At 45.3% G+C, this 13917-nt stretch overlaps 2 protein-coding genes across 3 annotated transcripts; both read right to left on the bottom strand.

Annotated features, from left to right (window-relative positions):
• Window positions 1–1084: 1084 nt before the first annotated feature.
• Window positions 1085–2369, bottom strand: LOC103709647 (glutathione transferase GST 23-like). Of its 2 annotated transcripts, none has more exons than XM_039132919.1 (2): window positions 1888–2369; window positions 1085–1785 (listed from the first exon to the last, which is right to left on the bottom strand). In XM_039132919.1, exons 1-2 carry the CDS (start codon window positions 2215–2217, stop codon window positions 1426–1428), a joined length of 690 nt encoding a protein of 229 aa, XP_038988847.1. In that variant the 5' UTR covers window positions 2218–2369; the 3' UTR covers window positions 1085–1425. The 2 variants fall into 2 exon arrangements, with proteins under 2 accessions (XP_038988847.1, XP_008793318.2); XM_008795096.4 differs by having other exon boundaries at window positions 1094–1785; window positions 1900–2354.
• A 2198-nt stretch (window positions 2370–4567) lies between these two features.
• LOC103709646 (probable glutathione S-transferase) lies at window positions 4568–6398 on the bottom strand. Its single transcript, XM_008795095.4, has 2 exons — window positions 5994–6398; window positions 4568–5108 (listed from the first exon to the last, which is right to left on the bottom strand). The coding sequence occupies exons 1-2, from the start codon at window positions 6306–6308 to the stop codon at window positions 4743–4745; spliced, it is 681 nt and encodes a 226-aa protein (XP_008793317.2). The 5' UTR covers window positions 6309–6398; the 3' UTR covers window positions 4568–4742.
• Between the last annotated feature and the right edge of the window lie 7519 nt (window positions 6399–13917).

Below are 13917 nucleotides of genomic sequence, written 5' to 3'. Positions count from 1 at the left end.
TTGAAAGGCATCACCTCCTCCACTGTGGTGAGGAATGCCAACCACATGATGGTAGTGCATTAGTGACCGGTACCAATAGCCATTAAAGCTACTGTCCTGGGATTTGAATTTAAGCAGCATCACCACTAATTAATGTCAAGATAAATTTGCTTTTGATGGGTCCTTTGAGACTTGCAAGGGGAGCAGGTGATGGTTGTGTGGTTCAGATGGTATCCGTGCGAGCATGCGCAGGGGGGAGATCGCTGTCCCAAACGCACGTGGTTGCCCGCCACTTTACGAAGGGCCCCGGCAGGAGGTTTCCGCCTAAACCAGCTTGCCAACCAGACTTGACCACCAACCCACTCTCGACGGTGCACGATGACATGTGGGTCATATGAGAGAAATGATTGGCCTACCTGCCACAGCCCACCAACTTAACAATGGATTCCCATGTGATTCACGCGAGTCAGCACACCACATGCAGTGCTCTTGTACACCATATTCTGAAGATGGTGTACTATAGGTAAACCCTAACACGTGTGTGTATGTATGTATGTGTGTGTATATATATATATATATATATACACATCATCTTTATGAACAAAGATCTTGGGCTTTGGTTCTTGCTTGAGCTGGATGACAGAAAATTATCCTATCCGGTTCCTTCGTGATATTCTGAACATGGTATACTATAGATGAACCCTAACATGTGTGTGTGTGCGCGCGCGCGCGCGCGCGCGCGCATACATCATCTTCATGAACAAAGATCTTGGGCTTTGGTTCTTGCTTGAGCTAGATGACAAAAAATTATCATGTCCGGTTCCTTCATAATATTCTGAACATGGTATACTATAGATGAACCCTAACATATGTGTGTGTCTGTATATATGCATACATCATCTTCATCAACAAGAATTCTCGTACAATTAAAGAAGAATTATCGTATGATCAAACTATTCAGATGAGTCTTTGATATCTCATTCATTAGGGATTACCATTATATATCACTTTTGAGCTGCGAAAATAATATATGTACATTGATATATTTGGATGTGTTTTATGTTGTATAGGAAATAGATTTTTTTGTTGCATGCCGTATCTGAACATGTGGCACTTAAAATTTGTATCTTATGGTCAATCTATATGTCTCATGTGGGAGGATACATGGAATAATTACTTGGAATTTTGCCTTCATTCTGTATCTTGCCTTCGTATATGCTATCTAACATGAATTGAATGGCGGTCCAATGGATGAATACATGACAAGATATGGCCGCTCAAATTGAGGCAAACCATATACTATTCAAATTGAGTTCATATCTCATTCTGGATGCGATATCCAGCTCAAGCTTTGAACATGAGCCGCTGCAATTCGTGCGGCTTTTACAGCTTGCCACTCGTTACAGAATAATCCTAACTCGTGCATGGCTGAGTGGGGAGGGCAGCCTAACAGTTTGGTGCAGCCAAGTGAAGCCGGCGATAGCCATGAAAAAACGCCACCGTCTTGTCACGAGGTGGAAGGTTCTCTTTGATCGCAGGAACTTGGAGGAAGTTATCAATCCATGAAGTAAACCATGGAAACTTCTTAGGATCCAACACCTCAAAGGAAGCAACCTCTTCCGACACCCCTAACCAGAAAGCCATCCAGCCCAAAACCAAGTCCGAGAATCCAATATTCTCTCCGCCAAAGAACTCCTTTCCCTCGAGCTCCCCATCGAGTGCTCTCAGAGTCTCCTCCAAACATTCGATAGCTTTCGCACGCTCCCCTCCTTCTGCAAAGAAGACTCTTCTCACTGCGTCCCGACACTGCAAAAGGAGAAGAACAAGAAAAGCAATGGAAAGTATAGAGGCATCTCAATTAAGTTCTGCTGATGTAACCATGCTAAAGAGGAAGCACAGGACAACTACCATTAGTGCTACCTTGTCTTCACTGTATGCGGCCCAGAAACGAGCCATGGCTCGTTCATAAGGATCCTTCGGCAAGATGGGGTGATGCTTCCAGACCTCATCAATATATTCAAGGATGACGAGGGATTCGACGATCGGCTTCCCGTTGTGGAGAAGCACGGGGACTTGCTTATTGATTGGATTGTACTGGACGAGAGCTCCGCTCTTGTTCGAGATGTCTTCTTCGACGTACTCATACTTGATCCCCTTCAGCTTCAAGGCCCACTCGACTCGACGAACTGCAGGACTTGCCCACATTCCGAAGAGTTTCACCTCGCCGCCACTCACCATGCTGCTGATCAAGGTGAGATCGTGCCCGGAGACACGAGTACTTAAAAGACTTGGTGCTGAGTCTCTGCGATCGAGTTGGAGATAATGTTCGGATTCTTATGGACTTTCCATCCGAATCATCGTCCACTAAAAATGCCAACACGCGGACACTCGTGGAGATTTGCTTGGATACTGTAATTTAAGGAGTGCATTATGCTGAGAAAGCAACCCTGTTTGGAAAGATCGCTGTAGTAGCCAATAGATTACGTGGTTCGCAGATTTTGTGAAACTTTTGGAAGAGAACGACGCTTCACCGCGTGGTCTAAATTGGTGTCTTTGTGGGGCGAAGAAAAGGGGTCCAAATTGGGATCATGTTTATCATAATTGTTGTTGTAAGGTCTCGCGTGGGCGTGTATTTAGTCCCATATCGGAGCGAATTCATAGAGAATCAAAAAATCCAAATAATACCTTCCAGCTAGTTTTCTTGGATGAGTTTTTGAGTGTTAGCAAATAGTATCAAAACGAACTCGGCTCATAATCTATATGGATTAGAGGACACTGCAACATAGATTCATGGAGGTTGACCATGGGCCGATTCATGCATTGTTACAGCTATCCACAAATCTAAAATGAAAACTATATTTATTGGAGAACAGCGGAGAAACTAGGATCCCTAAATTTATTTTGTCATCTTCTGCCGACTTTATCCACGAACGGCGGGCAAAAAATGCTTTCTGCCTCATGAAAGAGATTGGAATAAAAGATCCAAGTTCATGTCGGCTATATTTTTCCGTATGGGATACCTCTTGATGTATGGCTTCTATAACCATAATTTTGAGTATAATTGAGCAATGCATGGTGAAGTTGGGTTCAATATATTTAGCTTAAAATTAACCATAATTTAATCATCAGTTTTAGGCTTGGTTTGTTTCCTATTTTGATCGGGCTTAATTTTGAATAAAGCTAACCATAAACCTATTTGAATGGTTTGAGTTTAGACTATGGTAAAGTTGCGTAAACCATTAAACTATTTAGCAGAATTGCTTCATATTCATGATTTGTAAAACCATCGAAACGGGCAAAGTCAACAACTATGTGAAACTAGGATCCCTAAACTTATTTTGTCATCTTCTGCCGACTTTATCCACGAACGGCGGGCAAAAAATGCTTTCTACCTCATGAAAGAGATTGGAATAAAAGATCCAAGTTCATGTCGGCTATATTTTTCCGTATGGGATACCTCTTGATGTATGGCTTCTATAACCATATTTTTGAGTATAATTGAGCAATGCACGGTGAAGTTGGGTTCAATATATTTAGCTTAAAATTAACCATAGTTTAATCATCGGTTTTAGGCTTGGTTTGTTTCCTATTTTGGTCGGGCTTAATTTTGAATAAAGCTAACCATAAACCTATTTGAATGGTTTGAGTTTAGACTATGGTAAAGTCGCGTAAACCATTAAACTATTTAGCAGAATTGCTTCATATTCATGATTTGTAAAACCATCGAAACGGGCAAAGTCAACAACTATGTGACCAATCATATAATGAAATGTAACAATATGACAAAGTCATCATACTAATTATAACCATTAGTGATTTAAACAACTAATTATGAATATATGGAGATGCTAATTAACCAACCTATATTTGAATTGAGTTTGATTGAGCTACTAGAACGTTAACTAATCCCAGGTTATGAGCAATTTGTTGTTCCCACCTGTAAAGTATATGTACTAGATAGATGTGCATGCGATGGGATTTTTTTGTTTGTTTGTTTGTTTTTTAAACAGAGAGAAGGAGGTTAAAATGTTTCTGAGAATATTTATTGATCTTAAATTATGTCTAGTGAAAATCAATATTGTATTTCATGACTTACAATGTATAGAATACCTAGAAACTAAAAATTATTAGTAGACCATTTTCGATATGGACTCTAAAGACTTCTTAAATCCATGGTTAAGATTCAAGAACACTTTGAAGATTGGAATTCTTGAGATTTCTTGAACTTATTTTTTTCTCTCTCTTTGATTGTATTGGAACTCCCTAAAATAGCTTGCTCATTAAAATGTTTGGTTACAAAGCAACAATAGCATTATAAAGAAACTTTTTTCAAAATAGTACAAATAAAATTCAGTACATGCATGATATCACATAAGCTGGGGAATGTCCTGCAGTGAAAAAAGAGAGAATAAGGTCACCGGATTGCAATATCATGGGATCCTTCCCTGGTGAGTTTGGTCGGTTTACAATCATATATATTAATTACCACTAGTTGGTAGATTTGTGTTAACATTTTCGATCAGATCATTTTTTTTTCTTGGCTTTGAGATACGAACAAGAAGCTAAATGAGAACAAGTCGTAGCCCCATGAACAGCTCAAAACAAACACAATGTTCTTCACACTCGCAGCAAATTGTAAAACAAGCAAGCAAACATAGATACTATTGGATATCGATTCAAGTACAACATGTGAAATTCTTCCTCTAATTTTCCTCATCCTGATATTGTATTCATGTCCTGCATCAAATGGTTGCGTCGCACCATCAATACACAGGAGCTTTGGTAGCTCGGATGGCCTCTTTCTTAGCTTGGAAATAAGCAAGCAGTCCCTCTCTAGCAGGTAAGCATTCCATCACAATACTAGAGCTCATGAACTCTTCAATCCATTTGAATAGGATGGGATGCTTTTCCTCATTGATCAAGCTTATTCCTGCTACCTCCTGAAGCACCCCAGCCCAATGAGCTATGAAGAAGGCTGCAATGTCCACCATGCCTATGGCATCACCTCCAAAGAATTTTTTCCCTTTGAGCTCACCCTCTAGAATGCTTAGGTTCTCCTTTGATTGTATCATGAAATTCTGCTGCATGTCCCCTTCGGTCCAGCATGACATCCAAATTGCAGGGATGCACTGAACATATGAAATCACCAAAGTTAATTAGTAATGAGTTGAAGTATCCACAAGGGCTGGAATTTATCTCTTTTTTTGACTGTGGGTGGGATTTATTTCTGAAAATAGAAAAAAATTAAGGTTGTTGTTTTTGTCGTCATAATTATTGTTGTCGTCGTAATCACCTTCATTATCATCATCACTATAACAGTAATAATAGTGGAAGCAGAAGGAGGGGAGAAAGAGAAGACCGTAAAGACGCTTGTTTCGAGATCATATGGAAAAGATGGATGATAAACATTAAATAAATATAAAATTTTGAATCTAAGTTTAGTATCTGGAATGCCATGAGATTTTATTTTTATTGAAAAAACTTTAAATGATGTCAAAAATAACCGGAATAAAAATTCACTTGTCTACATAAAGAATTTTATAAAGCTGACCAAATAATATTACTTTTGCCTTTTTTTTTAATCAAGCCAATCGTCACTATCACTGGTGGTCAAAGCAGAAGTGGTGGTAGGAAGAAATATAAGTTTCAAATTCTCATGGAAAAGGTCATTGGAAATCACTTTGGAGATATCCAACAAAATTAAAATGATGCCGAGAAAATTAGCATGGAAAGGATCAAAACTAATATTCCTATTGCTTTTTTTTTGTTTTTTTTTTTTTTCCAAAACTACGACGAGGATGCTATCGTGCCATCATTTAAACCTTGGACCTCTCCGGCCCATATGGAGAGGGATGCTTCAAAAAAAAAAAGAAGCTCATCTAATATTAGCTGCAAAAATCAAAGAAAACAAATTTCTACATAACAAAACAGTTTAATATTCGAATTCGCTACAAGCTCGGCAGCATGATAGGAAGACTGTTAACTTGATCAAAAACATAAATATTTTGTATCACCTTCTCATCAACGAACGTGGACCAGAACCTTGCCATGGCCCTCTCGTAAGGATCCTTCGGCAGTATGGCGTGATCCCCTTCCCATGTCTCCTCGATGTACTCGAGGATGACGAGCGACTCGACCACTGGCTTCCCACCATGGAGGAATACGGGGACCTTCTTATGGATAGGATTATACTTGAGGAGCAAAGGGCTCTTGTTGGAGAGATCCTCCTCTATGTAGTCATAGGAGATTCCCTTCAGCCTCAGAGCAAGCTCCACTCGGCGACTGAAGGGGCTTCCCCACGACCCAAGCAACTTCACTTCCTCAGCCATTTCGCTTGCTTCTCTGCCTCTAGCTTGATTGGCTTTTATACTGCAGCCATGGAGTATATACGTTTCTTGTTAGCTAAGGATCTGGATCGTGTCTCCTTGCTGAGGAAGGCTTGCGAGATAGTTCCATATTAAAGTCTTCTTGGATCTATCATGGAGCCTAAGTCAATGATGAAGGTTAGTTTAATATGGAAAGCTTTGAGGCTTTCCACCCTTTTGGTGGGATGACTACCGTGGGAAGGAAGTGATCAGGACCGGTAATATTCCTGCTTTTCAAAAATAAACTAAGATACCATTTTCTTCATCGTGTTTCCTTGCCGAGGAAGGCTTCCGAGTAGTTCCATATTAAAGTCCGTTGGATCTATCACAGAGTCTAAGTCAATGATGAAGGTTACTTTTAATATGGAAAGCTTTGAAGTTTTCCACCATTTTGGTGGGATGACTACTCCGGGATGGAAGTGAGGATCAAAAATAAACTAAGATATTGTTGATGCTCAAATTCTGTCAGATATGCTGATGATCTCTAGGCATAGAGGGCGCAGATCAACCCGCTCAGGCTACGTTGATGAAAGATAGAGCACCAATTGTCAAGGAGAGCCGCACATCTGCACACAAAAAGAAGAGAATGACCCTCCGAGGTGGCTCTAGCCGAATCTCCTTCAATGCTTAAGTCGGGTAATGCTTTAAAATAACGGCATGAAATAGCAAGAGAATACTCGACCTGGAGCACTTGGTATGAGAGCTTGACTGGGAGTGCTCGGCCTAGAGTGCTCGACATGCGAGCGCGGCCTAGGAGCTTGATATGGCTCTAGTTAGCGGACACGCATCTTGGTCCCCAGGGATGCGTCGACTAGAAGCATAGCTTTGGTCGGAGGTCGTATGTTCTGGTCTCTAAAGACTCGCGTCTTGGTCTCCAAGGATGCATGAATTTGGAGCATAGACTGGGTGCTCGACATGGCTCTAGCCGGCAAACGAGCATCCTAGTTTTCGAGAATACATAGACTGGGAGCTCGTCATGGCTCTGTTAACGGACGCGCATCCTGATCTCTAGGGACTCTCATCTTGGTCTCTGAGGATGCTTAAATTGAAAGCTCGGCAAGGCTCTAGTCGAAGGTCGCGCTTCCTAGCCTCCAGGGTCTCACGTCTTAGTCTCCAAAGACACATGGACTGGGCTTTCCTCGCCGGTTGCGCATCTGTACGCACGGCGTCGGATCTCGGATGGCACAGAAGGGCAACCTCCACGGACTCGCATTCTGATCTCTAAGGACACCGATCCCATATGCATGGTGGTCGAGTCTCTGGTGGCACAGAAGGGCGGCCTCCAAGGACGCGCATCCCGTCTAGCTAGAGAGGATGGCCGTGGAAGATGAGTCAAGTGAAAAAAATAGCTATAAGAGTTTGAAAGCCTCTTCATGGAAGCCTCTTGCTATGAGAGTTTGAGAACCTATCCTTGGAAGCTTGCCGCCGTCTGTGCTTGGGAGCCTCAGGCCGTTCATCCCTATTCCCTTCTTTTGAAGTCTCTTGGCCTTATTTATATAGAGGATGGAGCATGGATCCCTTATGATTTGAAGGTGACAATCAAAGGATTCTCGTTACTTTTTTTTATCTGAATTTACATTTGTCGTATTCTACTCCTTTGTTTGGATCTTGCCAAGAATTTAATTATTTTTAAATTTAGATCTTTTCAAAATACTCGGCATGTATCAATTAAATCATGACCAGTGGATCAGATTTAGACCGCATCAAATACAATTGTTCATCTTTTTCATTTTATTATTTTCAAAAATAAAAATAAAAATTTTAATTGTAATTTGTTAAATTTTAAAAATATAAATATATTTTATATATTTGATTATTTAAAGAATATAAATATAATAATATTGGCAATAGAGGCAAACAGGGGTACTAGTGATGTAGCAGCAACACGAGGGTGATAATAATAACAACAATGATAGTAGAGGTGGAGATGGTAAAGCAGTAGTGGCATTGATTATGGTGATAGTAGTGGCGACAATACAATGGTGAAGATAAAGATAGTAACAGTGATAGCGATGGTGGTGATGAAAATAATGATCGAACAATGGTGTTTAATGATAACAACGATAATAATAATAGTAATGGTGATTTTATATATATATATATATATATATATATATATATATATATATATATATATATATATATATATATATATATATATATATATATTGCTTTTGATAATAGTATAAATGAGAATATTTTTGCTTTCCTTTTTTCTAGAAATAGTAAAAAAATGCCAAATAAATTTAAATGTTACAAAAGAGGATGCTTGCAATAGGGATGAGAAGAGAGTAGATGTGACCCTTTCCATCTTTCCACCAGCGCCCCTGCTCTGCATCTCAATCATCCCCTATTGCCATCGGTTTTTAATTCGCCCTCGCTCTGTGAAGCAGCCCTTGCCCTCCACCAAAAGAAATTGCTTATAGGAAAAAATGAAGACCTTGTTGGAATAAATGCCTAGAAACTACTATGTTTCTTTTTTCTTTTAGTAGTTTGTTTCCTACTTAGCATTATTTCTGGTCCTTAGACAAGCCACCTTCTTTCCAACTCAAACCAGCAGTCCTCTCTCTCTCTTTCTTTCTTCTGGGCCCAAGAGATACTGAAGCAGAGCACAGCTGTGTGGAGCTCCTGTCTTCTTCTTCTTATGGCACAAGAACAGTTATGTGGGGGGGGGGGGGGGGGGGGGGGGGCACCGGGGGGGTGGGATGGGGTGGGAAGGGAAGAGTAAGACACCGGGGGAGGGAAGGGAAGAGTAAGGCACCGGAGGGTGTGGTGGGGAAGGTTGGAGGAGGATAAGGATAATAATGTCATTTTAAATTTTTATTTTATTTTTAATTAATATAAATATATATATTTTTTAACATCGTTAGAATAATTGTTCTTATAGGGGTATTTGTACAATAACAGAGTTTTACGAGGGTATATATGTAAATATCGATTTTGAAAGGATATTCATACAAATTTTGATATTTAGAAGGATATCCATGCAAAAAAATCCTATATAAAACTTCCGTACGTCCGTCCTCATATAATTTCTATGCAGATTATCTTCCGTATGAATTAATATTATGTGGTCTTTAAAATATCTAAAGTCAACGAATTCATGAGACCCAAAAGATATTTCTTTGTAGGTTCAGGGGTGTCTCCTTTAGAGCGAAACCATTATTGCATCGTCCACAAATCACTATAATATCAATGAATTTGGAATGTTTTAAGATTTGTGGATGATTCAATAGTCGATTCCTGCGAGAGAAAAAAAGATAAATTTTTTTTCACACAAAAGATTAAATCCTCCATGAAGAAATTATTAGGTGAATCCTGTTGGGGGAATAAGGTTTTTCCCCCAAATGACACGAATGCCCCAAAGAAGCCGCACAATCGTCGACCCTGGAAGGCCGAAGTCGGCACCCGAACTCGGAACCTCCGACCTAAGAGAAACCCCAATGCCCGAGGCCTACTTTTGTCAGCCACCTACTACGGCTATACGTCTCCGAGGTCCGGCCAGAGACCGTACTATGACGCCCCTCCGGCATTTATTGCGCATGACCGCTGTGATCCTCCGGCACACTCCACAATAAATATGGATCTCCAGCTTACTCCACAATAAATATGGATCTCCGGCTTACTCCACAATGAATGCGGATCTCCGGCTTACTCCACAATAAATATGGATCTCCGGCTTACTCCACAATGAATGCGGATCTCCGGCTTACTCCACAATAAATGCGGATCTCCGGCTTACTCCACAATAAATGTGGATCTCCGGCTCACTCAACAATTAATGCACGTGACTCCTGTCATCTACGGACTCCCAGCTCTCCACGGCAAATAAGCCCAGCAGAGTCTAGTCAACTGTGATAAGTCTCTGATCTCGGCCATACCTCCGACACTGATGCAATAAATTCGCCTGGTAGCGTGCTAGTTCGGGTTGTACAACGCCCTCATCGCCGACATCAGTGCAATTATTCGCCTGACCAAGCGCCGACCTGAACGACATGCCGAGCCGTACTACGGCTTCGCCCCGTTACATCGCAGGTAAACCGACCCCCGGTCTATAAAAGGGGGTTGGAAAATCGATACTGAGGACACGCACCGTTTACCTCTACTCTACACGATTTGCCCCCTCCCTGACTTGAGCGTCGGAGGGCCGGCGCCGGGAGACCCGGCCACCGGCTCGTGTGCAGGCACCCAGACGGAGGACGCCGCCCACTGTCGGATCGTCGCCCAGCCGCGGGAATCAGCCGCTCCTTCTCGCCGATCGCCCCAGACGGAGGACGCCGCCCGTCGACGAACCACCGCCCCACCGTGAGTAACCACCTCCCGCTCCCTCTCCTCGACCGAAGATTGCCCCCGGGTCCAATTTCCAGCAACAGTTGGCGCTAGAGGAAGGGCCCGAGTAGCAGTCATGAAGTTGAGAAGTAAGGGAGCCTCTAACGTCTCCCGGCGTCCCCCGCAAAGTCCTGGACACTCCGTCCAGAATTTCCCAACTCCAGCTGACCCAGGTCCTCAGGTCCAGCTGGAACAGTTCAATGCCCTGGTACAGCAAGTCCAGGCCCTGGCCGCCGCCGTGCAGGGCCTACGGCGCGTGGAAGCTTCATCGGCGCTTCCCCCGCAGGCCCAGGCCCCGCCGGAGTGTCTCCCCAACGGCCCGGTTCTCCCCAGTCAAAATCTGCATGGCTCCTCCAGAGCCAACAACGGAGAACGGGCTACTCCCCGTAGGGAGTTACCGAGAAAAGGTTTCGATCGGAGACCCCAACTTTCCGAGGCGGAGTCAGCCCCGGACCGCCAAGGGCCGGCGCAAACCACAACGACAATCCCACGGGTGGGGGAGCTCGACCGAAAAGTTGAGCATCTGGAGCGCCAGATTGCGGCACTCCACGGCAAGAAGGCAAGACAGGAAGGGGACTTTGAGTTCACTGCCAAGTCCCCCTTCTCCCGCCAGATCGAGGACGAGCCGGTTCCCGTGAGATTCAAAATGCCTCAGGTGGAGCCCTACAGCGGAATCACCGACCCCCTCGACCACTTGGAGAGTTATCGGGCCCTCATGGCCCTACAAGGGTCCTCGGAGGCCATACTCTGCAAAGCCTTTCCAGCGACCCTCCGAGGGACCGCTCGGCTTTGGTTTTCTGGACTGAAGCCGAACACGGTGTCCTCCTTTGAGCAGCTCGGCAGGCAGTTCGCCACCAACTTTACTGCCAGCCGGCGCCAGCGACGGACATCAGACTCCCTCCTGGACATCAAGCAGAAGGAGGGGGAGTCCCTCAAAGAGTACCTGGACCGCTTTACCGCCGCCACATGGGAGGTCCGCGAGCTAGACCAGTCGATAGCCATGTCGGCTCTGAAAACTGGGGTTCAAACTGGCGAAAGAACTAAACGTGGGAGACTTGACGGCATTCAGCGACTCCTAGCTGGTGGTAAACCAGGTCCAAGGAGATTTTGAAGCTAAAGAGCCATCCATGCAAAAGTATCTCCAAAAGGTGCGGGAACTCATATCTGCCCTGAATTCTTTCAACATTCAGTACATTCCCAGAACGGAAAACCTCAGGGCAGACCAGCTATCCAAGCTGGCAAGCTCCCGCATGAGCGAGCTTCCTAAGGGAACCGCGCTCGAGTATCTTCAGACCCCCAGCACGGAGGAACCCGAGTCTACCATGTGCATCGGCTCCGAGCCAAGCTGGATCGACGGGCTCGTCTGCTACCTTCAGGACGGAACCCTACCTCATGACGAGATGGAGGCTCGCCGAATCAAGCGCCAGGCCCCCCGATATGTCCTATACGAGAACAGGCTCTATCGACGATCATTTACTTCCCCCCTTCTCAGATGCCTCCGCCCCTCCGAGGCGGACTATGCTCTCCGAGAGGTCCATGAAGGGATCTGCGGAAATCACCTGAGGGGCCGGGCCTTGGCCCATAAGATCCTGCGGCAGGGATATTACTGGCCCACACTCCAAAAAGACGCAACAGATTTCGTCCGCAAGTGCGATCGGTGCCAGCGAAACGCCAATATCCAGCGCCGACCTTCAGCTCTGCTGACCTCCATCATCGCCCCCTGGCCGTTTGCCCAATGGGGGATCGACATCCTGGGGCCCTTTCCCCTCGCCACCGGACAGAGAAAGTTCCTGGTCGTCTCCATCGACTGTTTCACCAAATGGGTCGAGGCCGAACCTGTCGCCCGGATCACCGAGCAAAGGATGCGGGATTTCGTATGGAAGTCTATAATCTGCCGATTCGGACTACCCCGTATCCTTATATCTGATAATGGTCGACAATTTGACAATATTCATTTCAGGGAGTTTTGCTCTGAACTCGGCATTGATCATCGCTTCACCTCGGTTGCCCATCCCCAGACAAACGGGGAAACCGAGGTAACTAACCGAACTATTTTGCAGGGACTTAAAGCTAGGCTTGATCGGTCCAAAGGACAGTGGGTCGAGGACTTGTACAATGTCCTTTGGGCGTACCGGACCACGTTCCGACTACCCACGGGAGAGACCCCCTTCAACCTAGCATACGGCACTGAGGCCGTCATCCCGCTGGAGATCGGCCTGCCTTCTCCCAGAATGGAGCATTACAACCCCGACACCAATTCTTCCCAGCTAAGGAGCAACTTGGACCTTGTCGAAGAAACGAGAGAGGTCGCCCGGGTTCGCATGGCGAGATACCAACAGCGAACGGCCCAATACTACAACTCCAGAGTCAAGCCCAAGCTCTTCAAAGTAGGGGACCTCGTCCTCAGGAGAGTCGAGGCTTCTCAACCGACCGAGCAAGGAAAGCTCGCCCCAAATTGGGAAGGGCCGTATCAAATCGCCCGGGTACAACGACCAGGGGCGTACAAATTGAAGTCCCTGGAGGGGACTCTGATCCCACGAAGCTGGAACTCCGAGAATCTACGGATGTATTACCAATGAAACCCTAAGGGGTTCAAAACAATCAGGACAATGGACTCAGCTCCTTTTTCTGCAAAAATTTCTCTCACCTTGATAACTGTAATCCTCTTTTAATATTGGGTCGTCTGTGATCCTCAGATTCCCCGGCCAAAATCGGGATGCCTCGAGGCTCGACCGTAGAGTCCCAAACTCCCTCGACCTCGGGAAGGATCGCAAGATGACGAAACGTGGAATGGAGCAGGATTCCTCGACTAAGGCCGAGATGCCCCGAGTGTCGACAGTGCGTGCCCAGACCCCTCGACACTTCGGGAAGACGGGGTAGTACCTTCGCGGCCCCCCGTGGCGCTCATCACCAACAACGGGGTAGTACCTTCGCGGCCCCCCGTAGCGCCTCCTCAACTAAGGTCGGGATGCCCCGAGGGTCGACCGTAGAGAACCAGACTCCCTTGACCTCGGGAAGGCGCCGTGAGGGGTGGAAAGGGTGGCTCCACCTGGGGCGCCACGAAGTGGACCCCCAGGAGCGGTCGACGATCCCCGATCCCCGAAGCGAGCGATCCCTCGACTAAGGTCGAGATGCCCCGAGTGTCGACAGCGCGTACCCAGACCCCTCGACACTTCGGAAAGACGGGGAAGTACCTTCGCGGCCCCCCGTGGCGCTCATCACCAACAACGGGGTAGTACCTTCG

This window comes from Phoenix dactylifera, chromosome 13, assembly GCF_009389715.1.
Source record: "Phoenix dactylifera cultivar Barhee BC4 chromosome 13, palm_55x_up_171113_PBpolish2nd_filt_p, whole genome shotgun sequence".
NCBI lineage: Eukaryota > Viridiplantae > Streptophyta > Magnoliopsida > Arecales > Arecaceae > Phoenix > Phoenix dactylifera.
The sequence above is the reverse complement of the archived record's forward strand: the minus strand, read 5'-3'. Positions and strand labels throughout refer to the sequence as shown.